This window comes from Pan paniscus, chromosome 1 (genome assembly GCF_029289425.2).
Source record: "Pan paniscus chromosome 1, NHGRI_mPanPan1-v2.0_pri, whole genome shotgun sequence".
NCBI classification, from domain to species: Eukaryota; Metazoa; Chordata; class Mammalia; order Primates; family Hominidae; genus Pan; species Pan paniscus.
In genome coordinates, this window is record NC_073249.2 from 112369823 (window position 1) to 112392583 (window position 22761).

At 42.7% G+C, this 22761-nt stretch overlaps 1 protein-coding gene across 2 annotated transcripts; it reads right to left on the bottom strand.

The window, feature by feature from the left end:
* Positions 1-608: 608 nt before the first annotated feature.
* Positions 609-22743, bottom strand: HMGCS2 (3-hydroxy-3-methylglutaryl-CoA synthase 2). Of its 2 annotated transcripts, none has more exons than XM_003806304.5 (10): positions 22288-22743; positions 17745-18199; positions 13443-13568; positions 12697-12861; positions 10854-11019; positions 9016-9186; positions 6871-6977; positions 6140-6265; positions 4386-4497; positions 609-2428 (listed from the first exon to the last, which is right to left on the bottom strand). In XM_003806304.5, the coding sequence occupies exons 1-9, from the start codon at positions 22389-22391 to the stop codon at positions 4391-4393; spliced, it is 1527 nt and encodes a 508-aa protein (XP_003806352.1). In that variant the 5' UTR covers positions 22392-22743; the 3' UTR covers positions 609-2428; positions 4386-4390. The 2 variants fall into 2 exon arrangements, with proteins under 2 accessions (XP_003806352.1, XP_008950396.1); XM_008952148.4 differs by having other exon boundaries at positions 609-2420; positions 22288-22600.
* Positions 22744-22761: the final 18 nt, after the last annotated feature.

Sequence of the window (22761 nt, forward strand, 5' to 3'; positions counted from 1 at the left end):
TCATGTTGTATCCCTCAAATATATACAATGAAATTTTTGAAAAATCCAGCTAGGGCTACAGGGAGGGTGCCGTGGACTCCCTCATGTTCTTTGTGGCATGTGGCATCTCTTCACTGCCCCTTTAGAGTAGAAGTTCATTCTTGTGCACACACAGCAGAAGGCTGGCTGTGAGCTCAGGGTGGAGGCAGTGCAAAAGCTGGGCCATGCGCAGAATCTGCCTCAACGTGCTGACTCCTGAAGTTGTGATCGGTGTGTCCCCCTAGAGCTTGGGCTTGTCTCATGGTCAGTGGCGGGGCCACCCTTTGCATCAGTTTTAACATCACATGTTGAGTATTCCCGTTTGAATGAATGTATCATAGCCCAACGCTTGCCCAATCTGCCATCCTCTCTCCTGCCGTAGGTCACCCTGTGTGAATTTTTGCCCACAGGGAAAGTCTTTATTTGTATGGTATCTGTAGACTTTAGGGTGAAAATGTTGACTGAGCCATTGGCAACTCATTCCCTCGTGTGCTGACCTTACATGGGGGAGAGGGCTTTGTTCAGAGCAGGCAGGCATCAGTGTCCCAGAGCTGCCAGAGGAAGGCCTCGGGCTCAGTATAAAAGTTGGTGAATAAGGGAAGTTGGAGGGAGCCAGTGCTGATGCCCAGCTGATGTGCGGGGTGTGGGCAGTGTCCATTCAATTGGTCAGCCCTTGACAACCTGGTTGTCGAATGTTTAATATCATTCCATTTGTGCTCAAATGCCTCCCTAGTGGAGACAGGCCTGGCCTCTGATGCAGGAAGTATGGGAAGTTCTGGTTACTGAGGCTGACTGAGGCTGATGGAGACAGTTTCAGCACTAACACCCCACAGTGAGCTTCTGTGTGGATAGAAGGCCAGGCCCGAGGCCTCTTGTCTCCAGAGCTAAGGTTAATGCTGGGTTTTCTCCCCTGCACACAGATACCGAAAGGCACATGTTGTTCTGCTAGGGATGCCAACCAGGTTGAGGGCCCCTAAACATCTTGCTGAGGAGGTGCAGGCAGCAAGAGGGTAGCAAAGAGGGGCTGCTAAGCAGCGGCTGCAGCTGGTGTGATGAGTAGAGTTTTGCAGGCACCTTGAGAGAGGCCTGGGAAGGCAGTCAGCTAATGCTGGATTCTCTGAGCAAACTGGGGCTTATCTGGGATTTGTTGTGACATGAACAGCCTTGAGCAAAACAGTGAAGGGAACAGACCCAGCTTCTCATTCCTGTGGGGCCATTCTTAAGCGCTCCCTGAGGCTTAAGGGAGCCTTAAGCCTCCCCTGCTTCTCCTCCTCCTCCTCCTCCTCCTCCCCTCCTCCTCCCCTGCCCCCACCAGCTCTGCTCCCCGCCAATGGAAAGGATCCTCTCTCTTTTCCAAGGTGCCCTTTCCTCATGGGGGTGACTGAGGAAACTTTCTAAAAGGAAGTGATGACAACACCCTGATACTTTCCCTCTCCTCCCACTCCCGTCCTCAGCTCAATCCCCATCTGCCTGAACCATTTCTATTTTATAAGAGGACCCTAGAAGAAGCAGTGCCCTCCCCCAAGGGGGAAAGATCCTGTAATGGAATAATTTCCTGCCAGGCATCAAAATTTATTTTTTTTTTATTTTTGGCTATAGAAGGCAAAAACTTGTTAACCTTTGCGCTGTGTTTATTTGTTCAAATAACAGCGGCAAGGAATGACCAAGAAGATCTGAACTACAGCTCCTGCTGGCCCCTGTCTGCTGCTCTCTGTCTATGTGGTGTCTTTAGAACAGGGAAGTGGGCTGGGGGAAGCTGTGTTCTACCGTTCTTATTTGCCTTGTACCTGTGATAGCACTTGGCATGTGGCAGAAATAGAATGGAATTGCAAGGGGACAGAGGCAGCCTGTGAGGCAAGGACCCAGCCCTCTGACCCACAAGGTCTAGCAGGCTTGCTGCATGTTAGGCTGGGTTTGTATTCTGGGTTCCAAGAAACACAGGAATCATTTCCTCTTTCTCTCTTTTTAATTGCTATATATTAGCTTAGAACAAGGTACAAAATTTGGAGATTCACAGGAACAGCACAGAAGTTTAACAATATGAATAATAATAAAGTTCTAACACATGACAGGAAAGTTTATCTGGATGTTGAAGGCAACAGCTGATCTGCATGCACATTTCTGGAGTCCAGTGATTCAGGAAGAGGTCTTCTCTCCATTGCTCCATCTTGCTCTTTCACAAAGGACCCCTAGTCCATAGCACCATAAGCCCAGGACAGTGATTGCAGCATGGAGAGGAATGAAGGGCCCGCTAGAGATGGCTCCTCACTCTACAGGGCTGATGCTTATGGGGCTACTATGTCGATTCAAATTCATTTACCAGCTAAGAGTGGGATCTTAAAAATATGATTCACGGGGAGAAGCTCTGCTAGCATACGTTTCCCAGGAAGCTTTCCATGGATCTGCAGAACTTAAATAAACAAAAGGTCATTCAATCATGGGTCTCCTCTTGGGCACCCTGCCCCCAGTACCTGCTTCTTGCTCGAGGTGTGGCTGTGCAGAGGGGCTCTCCTAACTGCATCCTGAGGGTGCTCCCACTATGCACCCTGTGCCAAGCCTGGACACCTGAGGGATCTGTGCCCAATGCTACTGGAGCCAAGGCTGGGGGTAGGCAGGGTCCCCGTCGCACATCTGCCTGTGATAGGAGAGCAGGAGGGGCAGGCTAGGGCACTGCAGAGACCTGTAGAGCTCCACCATGAGCACTGCACTGACAGCAGCCCTTCATTTCTGCTAAAATCTCATTGTTCGAAGTTCACTGCTCATATTCATAATCAACATGAGAAAAGTTCAAGAGTTCCAGCTTTTTTTTTTCAGGTATAATTCTGCCTAAGCACTTGCAAGAAGCTTGTCTACCATGAGAGGGAGGGAGGCTGACGTGGAAATTCTCCTTTAAAAATTCCAAATTTCTCTTTCTCTCTCCCCCTCCCGCTGACTCTCTCCCCAACCTCTCTCTCTCCCTTTCCCCCCTCCCTCCCTATTTCTCCCACTCTTCTTCTGATGAATGAACTAAGTTGACACATTTAACAGCCCCTCTTTGCTACTGACCTGCCCTTAAGAACCGTATTTCCAACATGCACACAGGCTCCCGGGCAGTACCACAGTCTTCAGGGCCTGCTAACTGAGCTCGTCCTCTCAAAGGCATCCTGCGGCCCTCAGCCCACTTGTCCACCTCTCCTAGCCCTAACAACACCTAGGCTGCAACAGCCTAGCACCTGCCAATATCCCAGCGGTAAGGAATGAACCCAGGGCCCCTCCACCTGCACCTCTGCTTCCTCTCAGGTGGCTGTATCTGTGCATCTCTGCCACCCACTGACTTCTTCCTTCCCTTCCTCTGCTCCTTCCCTGCCTCGGCACACCTTTTTCTTCTTCCCTCTCCATCTACCAAAAGGAGGGGAAAATCTTAAAAACTTGAGCATGGAGACTGCACTAATTAAAATTTATGGGTTGTAAAATAAATCTCTTCTCACTCTATCATTCTGCTTATCCTGCCTATTTGGTCAACTGAAGGCAGCTACCTGGGTTCATATAAGATTCTTATTTTTGAATGTTTGCTTTCCTTTAAAAACGATCATAAAGAATATCTCCCATTTCTCCTGTCACCACAATCCTCTTTCATCTTGCTCTCTTCTCCCTATCCTTGTGTCCACGAATTTCCTGAACCTCATTGCTTCTCCCCAGAAGGAATCCCATGATATAAGAATTGTTACAGGACGCTTAGCCTAAAACTCCCTCCAGCAGAAGTGTCTGGCTTTAACAGAATCTTCAACCGCCCCATTCCTTATGAATCTGTCTCCCACACATTGGTGTGTACCATTTCTGAGGTTTTGGGGCTGTTCATCTTGGTTGTTCTGTTGCTCATCAGATCTGTGGATCTCATCCCCCTGGAGTAATGATTTCTATAGGTTCAGGTTCACAGCCTGTTCACTCAATGGATGCTCTGAATGCTAATCTGTCAAGCTTCTAGGAGAGCTTCCTATCTTCAGCAGATCAGGTAAACAAATCCAGCTCCTATTTTTCACATTCAAGATTTCAGAACATGTTTCTCCCCCAGCTTTTGCCTTTCCAAGGCAAAGAGCCCCAAGAGTTTTAATTGGTCTTTATGGTACAAATCCCCACTTCTGATTAGTTTGAAAGCTGTGAACCCTCCCTGGCCTGGTTAATGTTCCCAAACTACAAGATTCCTATTCTGAATACTTGCTTTTCCTTTTAAAAATTCCACAGATAATTCTCCCATTTCTCCTGTCACCCCAATCCTCTTCCATTAAACTTTCTTCTCCCTGCACCTGTCCCCACCTTCTCTCTCTGTGTTGTTACCCAGAGGAAGACATTAGGGTTTTATGCCACCAACTCTGCAAACTCTCACTCACCACCTTTAGACGGGACGCCGGGCATACTTTCGGCGATGCTGCTCGTCCACTCGCTCCAGGTACCAAGTACCTGGGAAAAGGCTGTTTGTGTCACCAGGTGGGGAGAAATTCACTGTGGAATGAGGAGAAGAGGCAGTACTCACAAAGAGTTATATGAGTTTTTGGAAGAGAAAATAGTAATGAAGATGTCTGCCCCTTCACAGTGAAGCTCTCTTGGCTGGGCTGCAAGGGGCTGCAAGGTCACCCTTAGTCCACCAAATAGAACACTGGACCCGCAGAACAAGAGGGGCAGCCATCTTGAATCTAGCACTTAAGGCCTTAATAAAAGGTTATTAAGACTTTTATTATAAGAGTACAACATTTTCCTACAGTAAACATAGCCTTCCTCCATTGAAATCTTCATCCCATCCTTTTGCCAATAGTTCCTACTTTGAGACGTAATTCCCAGCTTCCTGTTTCCTAACAGACACTTCCTTCTAAATTCTAAATGTTCTGGTTCTGATTCATTGCAGTATTTCAGTGCTTTGTCCGTTAACGTTTGTCTCAGAGGTCCTATTTTTCTTTTCTTCTTCTTTTTTTTTTTTGTTTTGAGACGGAGTCTTGCTGTGTCACCCAGGCTAGAGTGTGGTGGTGTGATCTCAGTTCACTGCATCCTCTGCCTCCTGGGTTCAAGTAATTCTCCTCAGCCTCCTGAGTAGCTGAGATTAGAGGTGTGTGCTACCACACTCGGCTAATTTTTACATAATTTTATTTTTTTATTATATTTATATTTTTATATTTTTTATATTTTTAGTAGAGATGGGTTTTCACAATGTTGGCCAGGCTGGTCTCAAACTCCTGGCCTCAAGTGATCCACCTGCCTCTGCCTCCCAAAGGACTAGCATTACAGGTGTGAGCCACTGTGCCCTGCTCCATTTTTATTTTCATTGTCTTTCTTTGCTATAACATATCCCCTGGTCCAGAAGAGATCAATGACCACTAGGTCTAGGTTTTCTGGAACGTTTCCAATTCCATATATTCTGTCTCCTTTTGAGACCATGCTGCAAAACAACATGCATCCCAAGTTTTGCTTGAGAATATATATAAAACCTGTAGAAATCATGGTAAAACTGTGTATTACTATGGTTTTAAAACCACCAACTAATCACCCTAGTATTACCTTTGGGTTTCATTTTCCTTTCATTTGTTGCTTTTGGAGCAATATTTTGTTTTATGTTTGGTGGAGAAAGAGGGCAATTTGGAGGGGACAGTAATATTTGTCAATAACATATTTATATAATTCATTTAATTTGTTTGGAAATCCTGCAAAATCGGTATGATTTTAGAAATAAGACAACTGAGAAAAGTTCAACCATTTTTCCAAAGATAAACAGCTAGTGAGTGGCACAGCTCAGGGTTAGATTTGGATATCTAGCTCTAAAGTCTGTACTCTTTCAACTGTTGCAGATGGTATTTTCAAAGACTATACTTCTGGCTTCCATGGGACTACACATTCTGGGTGTTTAGCTATATTCTATACTGGGAAGCTGCATCCTGCCTCCCTCTTCCCAACTCTATCTTCTGTTTCCCCACCCACTTCTTGCCCCTTTGGACAACAGATCTTCTAGCAAATCTTCTCCCAACCATATCTCGTAAAAGTCTTGACCCTGGACTACTAAATTCTAGATTTCTGAAGAAATCCCTGGCTCCCAGCTACTGGAATGGGGTCTGAGATAAGTAACTTTCTCTTCCTCTCTTCCTGACTTTTTTCTTACCCTTATGGTAGAATTGCTCTCTTTGGTTCATTATTTCTGTGAACTCCTCAGGAGACACACACTTTCGGGAGGCTAGGCGTTTTGGCAGGTCTGATGTACTGGACACCAACTTGTCCAGGGGAGAGCCTGGGAAGCAAAAGCAAGATTGTTACACCGTTTTCATTGTCACTATCACTATTGTCAATCACGAGTCCAACAGAGAGCCAGGTTCTGTGGGAGGTTACACCCTGGAGGAACGTGTGGTGTGTGTGGCTTAGAATACCAAGAAATGATAAGCAAGCATACTTGTTAGCAAAACATGCAGGCAGACACACTGATTTGGTCAAGGTGTATGCCACATAGTACTTAAATGCATGTCCTTAATCACTTCAATCACAAAATAATCAATACATTCTTATTAGGTATCTCAAATCCATCAACTTCTCTTTAATCAGTTGCAATCAAACCACCATTACCTCTTGCCTGAACTAGTTACTGGAACAATCTAAGTGGTTTCCCCATATCCAGCTTTGTTCCTTTTCCATCTAGTCTCTAAGTAGTAGCCAAATAAGTGCTTTAAACACATAAATTAAACAAACTTACTCCATGCTTAAATCCCTTCAGTGATTTACTTTGCTATTAATAATAACACAACTCTGTCAAGATGGCAGCCTCAGTAATGGTGGGGAAGAAGATGGTTATTCTACCAGATGAATCTTGTCAGGAAGGCCTACTAGAAAGATGACACTCACCTGGAGCAGCATCCTGGGATACTCGAAATGAAAAGAAACTTGCTGCTAAACCAGAGCCATAAGAGAAGGCACCAATCCTGGAGCCAGCCAGTTCCTGGGCAGAGTGGCTGTGGGGAAAGAAATCAAATAAAACACACACACACACACACACACACACATACATATATATATGTATATATATATTATATTCTGCACTTCAAATAGGACAACAGCCTGTCATCCCGATCTTCTCCCTGTCTACCTCATGCAACTAGAAATGGGTTCCAGGCACCCTACATAAAGAGGGACTTCTGGTAGACCCCAGGGACAGGCCTTTGTGTAGGAAACCTTGCCAAAAGGAAAGCAGCTAATATCCAAGATATGTAAGGCAGAGAAAACACAAGATAATTTTTGGTGTACATAGAGCTTCTCTCCTCTCATGAGGACTGGATAAATTCAGTGCGTTCTGAAGGTGTCTCCAGATGGAGATCAGACCACTGGACTCACCCTTCAGGCTCCCATGTTGATTGGTAATGGTTCAGCAGTCATAACTTTTTGATCATCCCCTGTGAGTAATAATTTGATCAAGTTCACCCATAAGCACTTTTTCCTGCCCGTTTTTTTTTTTTTTTTGGCAGAGTCTTGCTCTGTTGCCCAGCCTGGAGTGCCCGGAGTGCAGTGGCGTGATCATGGCTCACTGCAGCCTTTACCTCCTGGGCTCAAGTGATCCTCCCACCTCAGGATTCAGGATCCTGAGTAGCTGGGACTACAGGTGCAAGCTGCCACACCCAGCTAATTTTTTTTTTTTTTTTTTGAGACAGAGTCTCACTCTGTCACCCAAGCTATAGTGCAGTAGCTCGATCTCAGCTCACTGCAACTTCTGCCTCCCGGGTTCAAGCAATTCTCATGCCTCAGCCTCTCGAGTTGCTGGGACTACAGGCACGTAACACCATGCCCAGCTGATGTTTGTATTTTTAGTAGAGAAGGGGTTTTGCCATGTTGGCCAGGCTGTTCTCAAACTCCTGACCTCAGGTGATCTTCCCACCTTGGCCTCCCAAAGTGTTGGTATTACAGGCATGAGCCACCGTGAACATCCATGGCTAATTGTTTAAAAAAATTTTGTAGAGATGGGGCCTCCCTCTGTTCCCGAGGCTGGTCTCAAACTCCTGAGCTCAAGAGATCCTCCTGCCTGAGCCTTCCAAAGTGCTAGGATTATAGGCATGAGCCACTTCATGAGCCCTTTCTTATGTTAGATGCAGTACTTCCTTATAAAACCCACAAAACAGAAAATGAATAGAAATAACATCCAACATTTGAGCACCTGCTAAGCACTGCTATTTTAATTGTTTTAGATACTTAATGCTCATAAAAACAGTAGAACACAGGTATTGTGATTGCACACATGCTACAGTTGGGGAAGGTGAGGTGCATTGAGGTTAAGTATTATCCAAAGTCAACCCTAATAAGTGGTTAAAAAAATTTGAACCCAGGTTGTGGGCTCTAAAGTCAGACCCATTTAACCACCATGCTCTACTAAGTATAGAGATTTTAAATAAATGAGACAAAAATATGCATACCAAAGCTACTGTTTTCTTGATGTGCCCAAACAGATCTTGTCCATCCCTTGACATCATGTACTTCACTTTGGAGACCACTGTCTGATATAGACTGTAAATCTGCCTATACATACACCTTTGGTATGAGTTTCTTTCATCTTCCTTCCTTTTCCTGCCTTCTCCCTCCTTTCCTTTCTTTTATATTTATTTATTTATTTATGACAGGATCTCATTCTGTCATCCAGGTTGGAGTCCAATGACACAATCATGGCTCACTGCAACCTTCCACTCCTGGGCTCACACCATCCTCCCACTTCAGCCTCCCGAGCAGCTGGGACCACACGTGCACACAACCATGCTCAGCTAATTTTTGTAGAGATGAGGTTTCACCACGTTGCCCAGGCGGGTCTCGAACTCCTAGGTTCAGGCGATCTGCCCGCCTAAACCTCCCCAAATGCTGAGATTACAGGCATGAGCCACTACACCAGGCCCCTTCCTTTCTTTTAAATTTCTGAGCCAAAAGAGAAACCCAACTTTGTTGACCCTGCAGCCCACGGGGGCGGAGGCTGAGGGTGTGCATGGAGGACATGGAGCCAGATGCAGTACTCACTGGGACAGAAGCGAGGCCAGGCACCCGTACAGGGATGAGGTGTACATGTTCCCATTGTGCGTGGAGAGGTAAAGGGAAGCCTTGGTTTTCTTGTCGAACATGTCCTGAGAGGCCTTTAGAAGTGCTTTATCCAGGTCCTTGTTGGTGTAGGTGTCTTCCAGCTTTAGCCCCCTGTGAGGTGGCCAGAGGTAGCCATGTGAGAGGCCAGGGGACGGGAGGCAGGGAGCAAGGGGGAAAAGTAACAGCTTCTGGAGAGGACTTTGGGGCGCATGTTTTTCCTACAATATTTGGAAATACAGAACAGTACAAAGGAGAACATACCACTAATGGCCATTCAGAGAGAGTACTTAGGGCTTATTTTTCTGGTGGAATCCATCCCTAATTTTATAGAGCTTACTAGAAAATTAGAAAGAAAATCATGCTATGTGTTGTGGTTAGCATACTTTCTTAACTTAGTGTGTGTGTATATATATATATTTTTTTTTCCATGACATTCTATAACATTATTTGTAAAGGCTGAAGAATGGTCCATGACAGGATGTACTGCACTTTAACCCATCTTCCTGCTTCTGTTCCTCACTAGTTAAAACACTACAGTGAATAGGTAGGTGTTCTTTTAAACACATGGGATTACTGAGCCCAAAGGTTGCACATCTTTAAGGCTTTGGCTTCATGCTCTCCTGTTACTCCTCAAAACACCTGATCCATTTACGCATCCACTACTGCCCATTTTCCCACAGGCTTGACAATTCTGGGTATTCACATTTTAAAAAGACTATCTAGAGAAAATGGTAACTTGAGTAAACTTTTTATTAATGAATATGCATATTTAAAATGTGATCGTATACATGTCTTCTTTGAGAAAATTTTCCGTTCATATCCTTTGCTCATTTTTCTATTAGGGTATTTATTTTATTATTGATAATATCTTTATATATTAAAGATATTAAGCTAGTATCTTTGGTATATGTTATACTTTTTGTTTCGATAGGGCTGGTCTTACAAGCAGTGTTTGTGCTAATTTTGATGTTTTAGTTAGTGGCAGGGTTAGGAGTACTAGTTAGTAACAGGGGCTACACTTGGTAGCCTATTCTACTGTTGATAAAATTGACCAAAATTTGAAATAAACAGGTACCAAGAAGAAAGGGAAAGATTCCTTTCCCAGTGGAAACTGTATTGAAGACATTTCTTTGTAAATATTAGTGTATTAGTGTAGTGAATCAATAAACAGCATTCTTTCTGCTTTTTCACATCTAAGGGGATGAGCTGGAACATCCCCATTTTATAGATGGGAGAAAAGTAAAAGCAGGACATGAATTAAGACAATGGCAAATGAGAATGGGACCTGACACTTCTCAAATTGCTACCCTGTAGTGCGATCATTTGCTTCTGTGTGTTTGTGTCTGTATAGGCTGTGAGATGCTCTAGGGCAGGGACCATGGAGTCACATTCATTTTAGTATCCTGAGAGGTTAATACGATGTCTAGCACATAACATGTTCAGAAAATGTTTATTGACTGAATGATTTAGCTACTGTCTTTCTCCCTTCCTCCCTTTCTCCCTTTCTCTCTTTCTTTCTTTCCCCTCTGTAGTTTCTTACTGCCCCTTGATCCTGCAGTGCTGCCAAATCCCCCATGTTTCCCTGCAATAACTCATGGAGGGCCCTACCCAGACAATAACCCACTACCCTGTGGAAGGACCTGGGATTGTTCCTGTTCTGCTGGAGGATTGCCATTTGTCCCCCACAGGGGTGCTGGTGGTCTAGACTTAAGGCATGAAGAAGCCTCCTTCTTGCTCACACCTCACCAGCCTCTAGGCTCCCCAAGAAGAGAACTCACCCGAAAGCCTCCAGCCCCTTATATAAGCTGGTTTGTGTGTCACTGCTGGCTGACAGGAAGTCATTGAACATCAGGCGAGCCAGAGACTTCTGGACCATCTTACAAAAGGGTGTATGAAAGATCATGTACTGTAAATCGTCAAGGGTGAAGGGTCGATCGCTGCCAGCTGGAAGAGGAAGCGTGAAGGCAAGGATGGGGCATGAGGGGCGAGCCATTTAGATATCCTCCCTGAGATTTAACTGTGCCGAGTTTCTCCAGGCCTCCCAGGGAACTACTTCCCACCTCCTGCAAACACATATGAGCTTTATTTATTCATTTTACATGCACTTACTAAGCAATCTCTACGAATAAGGAAAGAAAGGAAAGAAACAAAGCCTTTGTATCTACTATTGCCAGCCTCTATGATACTTGTCTCAAATCAACCTTGTGTTCTATAATTTTCTTCATTTTCCAGAGGAGGAATCGGTCTACAAAACATTGTCATCTGTCCAACTTTGAAAAGGCTGGCTTTGGATTCAGGTTCAGATGTCTCTGACTCTACTCTACAGACTGTCTCTCTCACTCTGAAGAAGAGGGCAATGCAATCTCTGCCCTTAGGAAAGATTACATTTTAGTGCTGGGATCCAAAGCAGCATCTGTCACCTTACATATGCAAATAAGGAGTGAAATTTAAATGCCACAAGAATTCAGAGGAGTTAGGAGCAAATAACCAATTACAGAAGACAGACTGAGGCAGAGAGGCCCAAAGCAACTTCTTGCCCATGAGGTTCACCTCTGGCAGGTGGTGTCCCACCCACTGCAGTAGAAAGGGACAAGAGGTAGCTCTTTATGACACTCCCAAGGCATCCATGCCTTCTCCCACACTGCAATCTGTCTTTTGCGGATGCCCATCTGGGCATGCCTGAGCAGGCAAGAATACTATTTATGTCTTTAAAGTAGGTTTAACTGTATTTTATTTTTATTTATTTATATGTTTTTAGAGACAGGGTTTGTTTCACTCTGTAGTCCAGGCTGGAGGGCAGTCGCTTGATCATAGCTTACTGCATGGGCTCCTGGTCTCAAGCAATTTCCCCCATCTCAGCCTTCTGAGTAGCTGGGACTACAGGCTTATGCCACCATGTCTGGCTAACTTTTGTACTTTTTTTTAGAGACAGGGTCTTGCTTTGTTGCCCACATTGGTCTCAAATTCCTGGGTTCAAGCAATCCTCCTGCCTCAGCTTCCCAAGGTGCTGGGATTACAGGCGTGAGCCACCACTCCCTGCTTTTCTGTATTTTAAAAGGAAGATTTATTTGCTTATTTTCTGCTTATGAAAGCAGTACATATTTCTCAGGAGGGAAATTCCAAAACTAAAGGTAAAAATAAAATCAACCTGCAGTAGCATCACGAAGAGAAAAATCACTGATAACACTTCAGCATATAGAAAATATAGGTATGATTTCTCAATGTGAGACTTTAAAAGATGGTGAACCACAAACCAAGAGCCAAACCATGCCTGACTTAACCAGAAACAAATGCCAACCACTGTCGAATGTGGCTGCCCAGCCTCTTAACGCCATCTTCCCAGGTGGCTGACATCCCTTGGTTTCACACTGGGGGCCTTGCCCTGGATTATTTACTTTCTTTTTTTTAGCTCAAGTTAGAAGCAATTTTACACCTGAAGTTGAATGACATCCAAATGGATTTTAGCATAGACCCAGGGAAGAGTGTAAGAAAGAGGACAGGAAACAATTCTCTTGACATTATTTTCAAGGCAGGAGAGAAAAGACCATCTCATGGCCTTTGGGTACAAACCCTTGGCCTATGTAAATAGAGCCCCCACTTTCTGCCCTCTGAATCTCATACCTTGCTTCCACTGATTCTGGATTTTTTTACGGTATGATGTGTAACATCGATCCAAGGCCCGCAAGTAGCACTGGATGGAAAGCTTCCCATCCACTATTGGGTACTCCGAGGCCAAATTTGGTTTGTAGAAGTCATACGCATTCTCCATATGGGTTCCCCTCAGCCCTGGAAAGGCACACAAAGTGTTTCAGAGACTACACAATGCAGCCTACCTTGAGCACAAAGGATGAGAGAACCATATAAAGGAGGTTTCTGGTCATTATCTGTGTCCCATGCCCAAGTTCAAGCCCATTCAACATCCCTTGCATATTCAAAAGGAGTTGGACAGGTTGTTGGTATTACAAAAATGAGATGTATATTTCCCTTTCCTCACCTACATGGGCTTAACAAAACCTAGAATAGAAGCCAACAGTCTCAAAGGAAAGACTTTCACTTTATATCCAGTTATATATTTTAATCTTCAATTGCCAGAAGAGTTCCCTAAGATTCCTCACCATCATCTGCACCACTCATTCCATGCATCGTTATCCCAATGCCTGATGATGCAAGAGAGGAAGCCTCGCGGATTCCCCTCTCCCATTTCTCCTCTCCTCCCTCTGCCCCATAGACCAGCCCTTTTTAGAGGCAAGCAATACCATCCTCAAACCCATACGTCAGCCCTGAGTAGCAGGTGTGCCAATGTGGGATTAGGATCTATGTTCTTGGCTATGCCATGCACAGCCTCTTGGTAATGGATTACTACAAACCTCGCTCCAGGGCCAGAGGGGCCTTGGGCCCAATCAGCATAGCCACAGCTCCGGCCCCACCTGTGGGACGAGCATTACCACTGGGATAGACGGCAATGTCTCCACAGACCACCATGGCATAACGACCTGTAAAGAGAAACAAGAAATATTTACCATCATTACCAAATCTAGAGTAGACTGAGTGCCTACTGTGTACCAGGCACAATTCTAGGTCCTGGATATAGAGTGATCAACAAAATAAAAAATCCCAGTCCTGTGGAGCTTATGTTCTAGTGCAATTAATGATACATTTGAAATGTAAAGTCAAAATTTAGTGTCCTGACACTCTGTAAAACGCTCATTTATTCAGAATTCTGTCTCTGACTTCAGTGAAAAATGTGTTAATTCACACTTTTGGAGACAATTCAGGTTTGAGTTTGTACCCATCTCCTTATAGCACACCATGATCCTGAAATTATACCCTAAATCATAGAAGGTAAAGGAAAGGGAGGGAAACTAACATTTAAAACACTAGTAGGACACTAGTTATCCTTAAACAATTCTTGAAACAATCCAATGAGGTAGGTAACATCCACATTCACAAGTGAAGACATTGCCTTCCTGAGAGACTGAGTAACTAGTGTAAGGTCACATAGCTAGTTAATATGGATTTTGATATTCAAACCCAGTTCTGACTGGATCCTGAACCACGTGCCTTGAATTGTGTGGCACTACTTTCATTGTGAAAAGAGTTTATGTTGAGTAAATGATCCGTAGTCACTAACTTTATGATAATCAGACTAGTATTCAATAAATAATTGTGGTCTTGACTATTATGTGTTCCACTTTCATCTGTCAGAAGTACTATCCCAAAAACTCAAGTTTGTGGGTGAGATATGGTAGTAATTTTAGTATTCTGACCTGTGAGGAAGCTCCCAGTATTCACCCACAGCACTGCTTTGGGAGCCATATTTCCATATAATTTAATCCTCATGATAAATCTATGTAGCAGATATAGTTATCCCCATCCTACAGATGAAGAAACTGAGGGCTAAAGAATTTAAGCCACTTGCCCAAAAACCACATAGCTAATAAATGGTAGGGTAAGGATTCAGAGTCAGGACTCCAACCCAAATTCACTGAAATCCAGGGACCTTCTCTTAAGAATTATAACAATCCTAACTCCAACATCAACGAAAAAGTATTGTTTTCTTCCCCAATGCTATGTGCATGTGCGTGTGTGTATATATATAAATATACAAATAATTTATATAAATATATAAATGTAAGTATATATTTAGTATATATAAATATATTAGTATAAGTAAATTGGTATATTTAATATATATATTTAAGTATATATAATTTTTATATACATAAAATTAAGGGAAAACAATACTTTTTTCTACCTGTATATAAGCACACACACGCACACATTTTGAAAACTTTAGAAACTATAGAAAAGTATTTAGAATCAATTTAGGAAAAGGCCAGTAAATTTGATTATCTAAAAATCAAAGCCTTCTATCAGAAACAAAGTCAAAAGACAAATTGGGGAAGTATTTACAACACTTACAATCAACAAAAAGCATTTTATCTTCATTTATAAAAGTTTCATTAAAAAGGCAAGCTAGGCCGGGCACAGTGGCTCACGCCTGTAATCCCAGCGATTGGGGAGGCCGAGGCAGGAGGATTGTGAGGTCAGGAGATCAAGACTATCCTGGCTAACACGGTGAAATCCCATCTCTACTAAAAATACAAAAAATGAGCCGGGTGTGGTGGTGGGGTCCTGTAGTCCCAGCTACTCAGGAGGCTGAGACAGAAGAATCGCTTGAACCTGGGAGGCAGAGGTTGCAGTGAGCTGAGATCACCGCCACTGCACTCCAGCCTGGCAACAGATAGAGACTCTGTCTGAAAAAATAAATAAATAAAAAATAAAAAAAAGGCAAGCTATATAATAAAAAAAGGCCAATAAACAACATAGAAATATTCAAGATTTCTTATAGTAAAAGAAACGCAAATCAAAAACATTATAAATTTACTTGTTAAATTGACAAAGATTAGAAAGTTTGATAATATATACATTGTAGGAATGTAAGTTAGTACAACATTTTGGAGAAGAATTTGGCATATTTTATCAAACTTTTAAATCAACCTATCCTGATATTCCACTTCTAGGAATTTATTCTTACAATACAATGCCAAAAGTATACAAAGCTATTGTACAATGTTCATTAAAACTTTATTTATCATTGCTAAACAACTAAATATCCATCAATATGGGATTAATTAAATAAAATTTGGCATATCCATCAAGAATATCATGGTTTTAAAAAGAATCAGATAGACCTTACATATGTTGATACAGAATTACCTCTAAGACTTAAGAGATGAGGAATATTTTGTACAATGTTTAAAATGGAATAGATATGTGTATACTTGCAGGTACTTAGAAAAAATATTGGAAGAATACATATAAACCATTAGTGTTAAATTTTGAGAAGTGGTAACAGGGGTCAAATGAGGAGTCTTTCTTTGCTTTATATACTTTTGTGTATGTGTATGTTTTTTTTCCAAATATAAATTTTAATTATTTTCATTTAAAAAAAAACACAAGAAAACATGGGGACTCCCAGCCAATCTGAGCCAGAAATACTCTTCTCTTTCTTCATCCCCTCCACTTTTCTCTGGAGTGATTCAGAACTCCCTGAGTCTCAGAGCCACTCCCTCCCACCTGAGGGTCCCCAGATGAATGATTGGCTAGGTCAGAAGCAGAGTTCTCATTCACACTGGCATCCTCTGGTCCTGGTGGTTACTGTCACCTGCAGGGTATGTAGTCCGAGTGTCCAGGCTCAAGCTTAGCTGTTTTTGTTTTAAATACAAACTAAAGATTCACATTTCAATAACTTGTTTTTTAAATTTTTACTTTTATACCTAGATACCACATTTTTTTAAAAGATGCATTTGCGACCCCATCTGTGGAATACCCAGCCCCTCAGAAGAATCTACGCATTTGAAATGGCATGCTTAAGGCTGACAATGCTCTCAAGAATAGGCTCTTTGATTTTTGGTTAAAGGCTGGCGAATGCCCCTTATTTTTCATTTCTACTCCTCAACTAAATAATTGGTTGGACATATCAGTGGTGGTAATGGTGGTAGGGGTTACTAGAGAGGTAGTAATACAAGTATCAACTAGGAGAGGCACTTTAAGAACAGACTTGATGATGTAGACTGGACCATCCCATGTCAGTGGAATTGTTAATGATGGAGCCAGGTAGGGCAGTTGGAAAAGCTTGGAATGGACTTTTGTAATTGCACTGTCTTGCTGCATGTACAGAGATAAACTGTTACACTCCTCTTGACCTCTTTTTTCTAAAGCAAAAGATATTGAATTAGATGATCTCTGAGGACTCTGCCAATACTAAGGCTTTTTGATTAATTTTATAATTAATGCTTATCATGGTTTCTAAGGTTTTTAATCCTAGTTTCAAACTTAGTAAATATAGAGTGTCTTAACTACTGCCAACATACTGTTTTTTCACATCTTTATGAAAATTTCACATTTCTATGAATTATTTTATTCAGTCCTCTTATAAGTTAAGCAAGGCAGATAGGCAAATCACCCTGAGGCTCAAAGAGGTTCAGGAATTTATCAATGATTATTGATAGAGCTATGGCTTCAAACTCTCATACTGTACTGTTTCCCTTGAATCATTTCTTGCTGTAACAACAGGGGTTACTCCTCAAATATAGCATTGGGAGAAGATATAAGTAAGATACAAGGTAATGTTAATATGTTAAGCAAAAAGCAATATGCAAGGAGCCACCTAAGGGAGAAAGAGTAGAAATACTCACAGTCTATCTTGTGGTTTTCTGGGCCTGTTTCTATGAAGGTGTTTTTATCCCGAACATCTAAACTTGCATACATCTTTCAACATCACCAATCTCTCAGAGACTTAGGACATGTTTAAGAGAAACAGGTACAGTAAAATAGGAAATATGTCAGATGTGGTTTGGCATTTTTGCCTCTGCCACTCACTATGTGTAAGATATCAGATCTTCCATGTTCTCTTCTATAAATCTGGTATAATACACACTTCCTAGGCTGTTGTAAGAATTAAATGAATGGCTATGTGAACATGCTACCTAACTGTAAAGCTATATAAGTCTAAGTGGTTATTGTTGGATGATAGCAGCAGCTGTGTCAATATATTGTCCTTCCTTCACTAGATGAAGCCACCTGGGGAACTGAAAAGCAAAACTGGTAATATTCAGCCTCCAATTCCAGCACCTTTCTTACATAAGGTTCGTGGCCGTACATACCATCCCAGGAACTGGACTCCATCCAGTTGGCAGCATTGAAGAGGGAGGCAGTACCACCGTAGCAGGCATTGGTGGTATCTATGCCCTCAATATCAGTATTGCCTGAATCCTGGAAGAGTTCCATGAGCACTGTTTTGACAGCTTTGGACTTGTCAATGATGGTCTCAGTGCCTACTTCCAGCCTGCCCACAGAGTCCCATGGGAGCTGTATGCGCTCCATCAGCCGTTGCACCACCGTCAGGCACAGGGAGTTGATGTCCTCTTGGACTGAGCAGAAGCCCATATGGGTCTGGCCCAAGCCCACTGTATACTTTCCTGCTTCCACATTGTTATACTTCTCCAGGTCAGTTTGGTCCACATATTGGGCTGGGAAGTAGACCTCCAGGGCCAGGATGCCCACGTCCTTTGGCCAAGTATCTGTTTTGGCCAGGGGGACAGCAGAGGCTGTAGAAAACCTGTGATGGAGATAACAGTCAAACTCCCACTAATGGTCTGTAGACAATTTCCTCAAAAGACAGTAATATAGCAATCATTTAATTAATTTTCCATATTTTGAAGCTATGTTATCAGATGACTACAAATTTAGTATTGTTATCATCTTTTCATTGAATTGACCCTTCTATCCTTATTAAATATCCCTTTTCATCTTTGTGATATTCTTGGCATAAAGTTTCCTTTCCTGACGTCGATATAGCTACACTAGTTTTTGCTTACTGTTTGCATGGTATATCTTTTTCTGTCCCTTTTTACTTTCAACTTCTTAAAGTCTTTATCTTTAACATACGTCTCTTGTGATCGGTATATATTTTTAGTCCTTTAAAAAAATTTTAAGAAGTCTAACAATAGTGGTGTTTTAATTTGAGTATTTCATCCATTTATATTTGTTGTAATTACTAATATAGTTGGAACTAAATCTTTTTTTTTCTCTTTTTTGAGACGGAGTCTCACTCTGTCACCCAAGCCGGAGTGCAGGGGCGTGATCTCTGCTCACTGCAAGCTCCGCCTCCTGGGTTCACGCCATTCTCCTGCCTCAGCCTCCTGAGTAGCTGGGACTACAGGCACCTGCCACCACGCCCAGCTAATTTTTTGTATTTTTAGTAGAGACAGGGTTTCACCGTGTTAGCCGGGATGGTCTCGATCTCCTGATCTCGGTCTTCCAAAGTGCTGGGATTACAGGCGTGAGCCACCACGCCCAGCCGGAACTAAGTCTATTTTTTTATTTGTTTCTATTTGTCTCATTTGTTCTTTGTTCTTTTATTCCTCCTTTCCCATATCCTTTTAGAGTAAGCAAATATTTATTATTCATTTTATACCCTCTTTTCCTTTTACTGGTGACCTTAAAGATTATAACATGCATAATTGGCTTGTTGTAATCTTACTTAAATTAATACTTATCTTACTTTTGGAACACTGCAAAAACTTTAGGTTGACTTTATTTACTCTCTGCATCCTTTTGAACCATTATTGTCATATACTTTACTTCTACATGTTATAAGCCCTTATAGGGCATAATTATACAATCTTTACTCATTTTAAAAGTGTACCTCTAATTACATGTCTTTCTCCTTCTTTCTTTTTTCTACACAAGAACATACCCGCTGTTTTCCTACTTTTAAGTAAGTTTTCTGCTAGCTGATTTTTCTGATAGGGCCTTCCCATGTTTATTGAGCACACCCAACACAGTTCTAGTCTAAATACACAGCAGTGAATAAGACATGCATTGTGCCCATAAAGAGAGCACAGCCCAGTGAAAGAAGCAGACATTTTACAGCTAAATATGCAGGGAACACAGACAGCAGAAAGAGCAATTCTAAACGAGAGCAGAGAAAAAAGAAAGGGGAAGGAGTCAGCAGAAGAAGGGAGAGATGATCTATTTCTTTTCTGGACCAATCCACTTCTCTTTAACCCAGATTCTTAATATCCCTGGTGAAAATCTGTGTTCCCTTTTGTATGGGAGCATACTGGAGGTGAACTTGGTGATCTCTGTACTGCTCCCATACAAAAGTACTTTATACCTTCTGTTCACTTTAGCAACATTCTTCATTTTATAGTTAGTGAAACCAAGGCACACACTGGTAAAGTGATGCACTCAGGGTAACTTCATAGTTTCTCACGTGTTAGAAATACTCTGTCCCTTCACTGCCCTGGGTGCCAGGCTTATAAATTTAGTTCCATTCTACGGGAGCTGGAACTCAGATTGAATGTGTCTATCAATCATCTTTGGGATTCTGAGCCTCTGGTAGAATTCTAGAGCCTCTCCCAGCAGCAAGGTCACTTCTAAGGATAGCTGTGAGGCAAAAGTGGATCATATGATCACAAGATAGTGAGGCAGAGTGATAAATACACATTATATCTGACAGGAGAGGTTTGGAGTTTATTTATCTTCCTTATTTATTTGACTCCCTCCAAATAACTGGAGTTTGTACTCTCAAATATTTATGGAGGAGCTTCCCCAGTACCCAGGAGCTAATGGTTAAGCCAGCGCTTGTCCTGCCAGTTTGGCTGCCTTTCTCTCAGCCTCATTCTCGCTCTGACTTCTCTGGGCTGGCTCCCTCCCTTTCTTCCCAGTTAGAAATCAAAGCTTGCAAGAAGAAGCTTAGAATGGGTCAGTTGGTAACTTTTGTAGCTGTCTTGGTGGGGAGCTATTTCTAGAAATGGATTATAAAGCCTTGAAGAAAATTAACACATAGAGGCTTCCAGAAGCTTCGGCCCACCAAAGTTAAGAGTATCCTTCTCATCTTGTGCTTTCTCTAAAGAATGATCACTTTGTGTAATTTTAAATCATTTTTCTCCTGGTGTTGCCCACTTCAAGAACATGCACCACACCTTTACTTCTGTATTCCATCTTGCCTCCTTCCCTTGTGTTTCAAAATTAATTACTACACTTCAGGCACTGTGCTGGGAAGGGTTTGTGAGGGTTGAACAAAGGGGTTGGACAAAGAAAAGAAGAGGGTGAGGTTCTTGAGACCTCCTTGACCAGTGTGAGGAATGATAAGCACACATATAACCCAACTTCAAGGCAGAATGTGGTCAGGCCCACAAAAAGGAATGTGGGCAAAATTCACAGGAGTTCAAAGGAAGCAGAAATTTCAGTGGGTTGGAGGATCAGAGAAGCTTCGTGGAAGAGACTGCATTTGAGGCAAACCTTGATGGATGACAGACTTCTGCCAGTGAAGAACTGGAGGGGAATGAAGTGGCCACGGCAGGGGGTGACTGAACAAGTAAGGAACCCTGGAGATGCAGGTGTATAGGGGAGCAGGGAGACAATATGTGAGAAATACAGGAAGTGGAGGGCACAAGTCTTACCGAATTTTGAAGACAGCAAAGCAGATGCTGAGATGAAAGTCTCTTTTAGGTTGGAGTTAGAGCCAATGTGGGTAGGATTAAAGGCGATTAGACATATAGAGAAAAGGTGACTCATGAAAAGCAATATTAGTTCAAGCCATGCATAATGGGATTAACTGTGAATATACCAGGAGGGAAATGGGAATGATTCCAAGAGTTTGAACCAAGGGAGTCAGAATGTTGGGGAGGATTGATGTATGTCTTTTGGCTGATGGCCAACTATTGCTATTAAAACAAGAAACCCACATCAATCTCTTCTTCACAAATATAGAAACAGGTTAAATCCTGAGCTGGGACATTTAACCCACATGCAGGGTTTGGCAGTGCACGGGGAGAGTGAGATGATGGTAGCATAATGAAAAATATAAGAAAGCTATGTGCATTTGCCTCTACCATGCACATCTATACACCCAGGTTCCTTGGGTATTTGGCAAGGAAAGACACTAGGTCAAAATCATTTTTCTAAATATTTAGTAGTCATAGAATATAGAGTAAAAATGTAAGGAAATAAAGAACTAGTCCCAATGTGTAGTGGATGGTTTGGGGATTAGACAGAAACACATAGGTGGCTGGGAGCCTGAGGCACTAACGATAGCTGTGTTACCATCATCACTGACAACGGAAAACATAAGCACTTGAGCCATGTTCAGGGACTATTTACAAAGAAAAGGAGTGTGCACGTTCTTCTTGCAAAGAGCATGTACACGTACACACATAAACACACATTTCCCCTTTTCATAAAATTGGAACACAAGGCAAACACAACTTCTCATCCTCAGTCCATTTCTGATTCTGCTGCAGTGATATAAAGTCACTGGTCTTACTAACACTGCAGTTGGCACAAGGTCCTGTGGTTCTAGGCAGAGGCTAGGGGTAAAGGTGGGAATGGTGGTGTAGAGAGGAAAGCTGTGGCCTGGTACTGATATTTCTACTGCTTCATGCAGCTGGCAGAGTAAAAGTTGCCATTGCTCACAAACACAGCATGTGTCAGAGGTTTGGGCTCTTCTCACTCTACAGCTGAAAGGGATTGTCTGTTTAGAGATGAGGTAACTGAGACCCTTTAAAGTTAACTTGCTTGTCTAAGGCTGCTGTGCACAAGCCTTGCCAAATTTTGAGTGGGATTCTAGTGAGTTTTCCCCAGTAGCAGGGAAAAACTATCTTTTACTAGTTACAAGGTGCTTCTCAGAAAGTGACTCACCTTTGGTGGGCTACTGGGAGCAGGCGAGCAGGGGTGAGGGAGGTTTCCTGCACCGCTCTTGTCAGTTGCAGAATGCGCTTCACTGGAGTCAACAGACGCTGCATCTCCAGAGGAGCAAGCAGAAACCCAGCAGTTCAGAAACCCAGCAGAAACCTTGAAAGAGATGCCCAGTGGTGCCCAGCAGGACTTTATAAAGCCCCAAGACTCCTGCCTCCCTAAGCCCCGCCTCTGCTCACCGTGGCTCAGTCTGCTTCTAAAACTGGGTCAAAGGGCTCACTCAGAACATGGGCGAGTCAAAGACAAACAGCATCTCTCCAACATGTACATAGCTGCCCTGCTCCTGAGCATGTGTGGGAATGGCTGGGCATGGTTCCTCCTACTCCATCAGGCTCTGTGGCAGCCTTGATTCTGCCCAGCTGTCTAAGCAGGAGGTTATGATGTTCCTTGTTGTATCACATCCCAAGGTAACCCTAT

Bases quoted from the DNA above. Each gene is read 5' to 3' on its own strand.
- HMGCS2 (XM_003806304.5), bottom strand. From the start codon at position 22,391: ATGCAGCGTCTGTTGACTCCAGTGAAGCGCATTCTGCAACTGACAAGA. The intron at 12,862-13,442 runs GTTTGTAGTAAT...GTGCCTTTCCAG, and splicing joins CCCTCTGGCCCTGGAGCGAG to GGCTGAGGGGAACCCATATG. The intron at 6,978-9,015 runs GTGAGTACTGCA...CTTTCCCCACAG, and splicing joins CTGGCCTCGCTTCTGTCCCA to CCACTCTGCCCAGGAACTGG.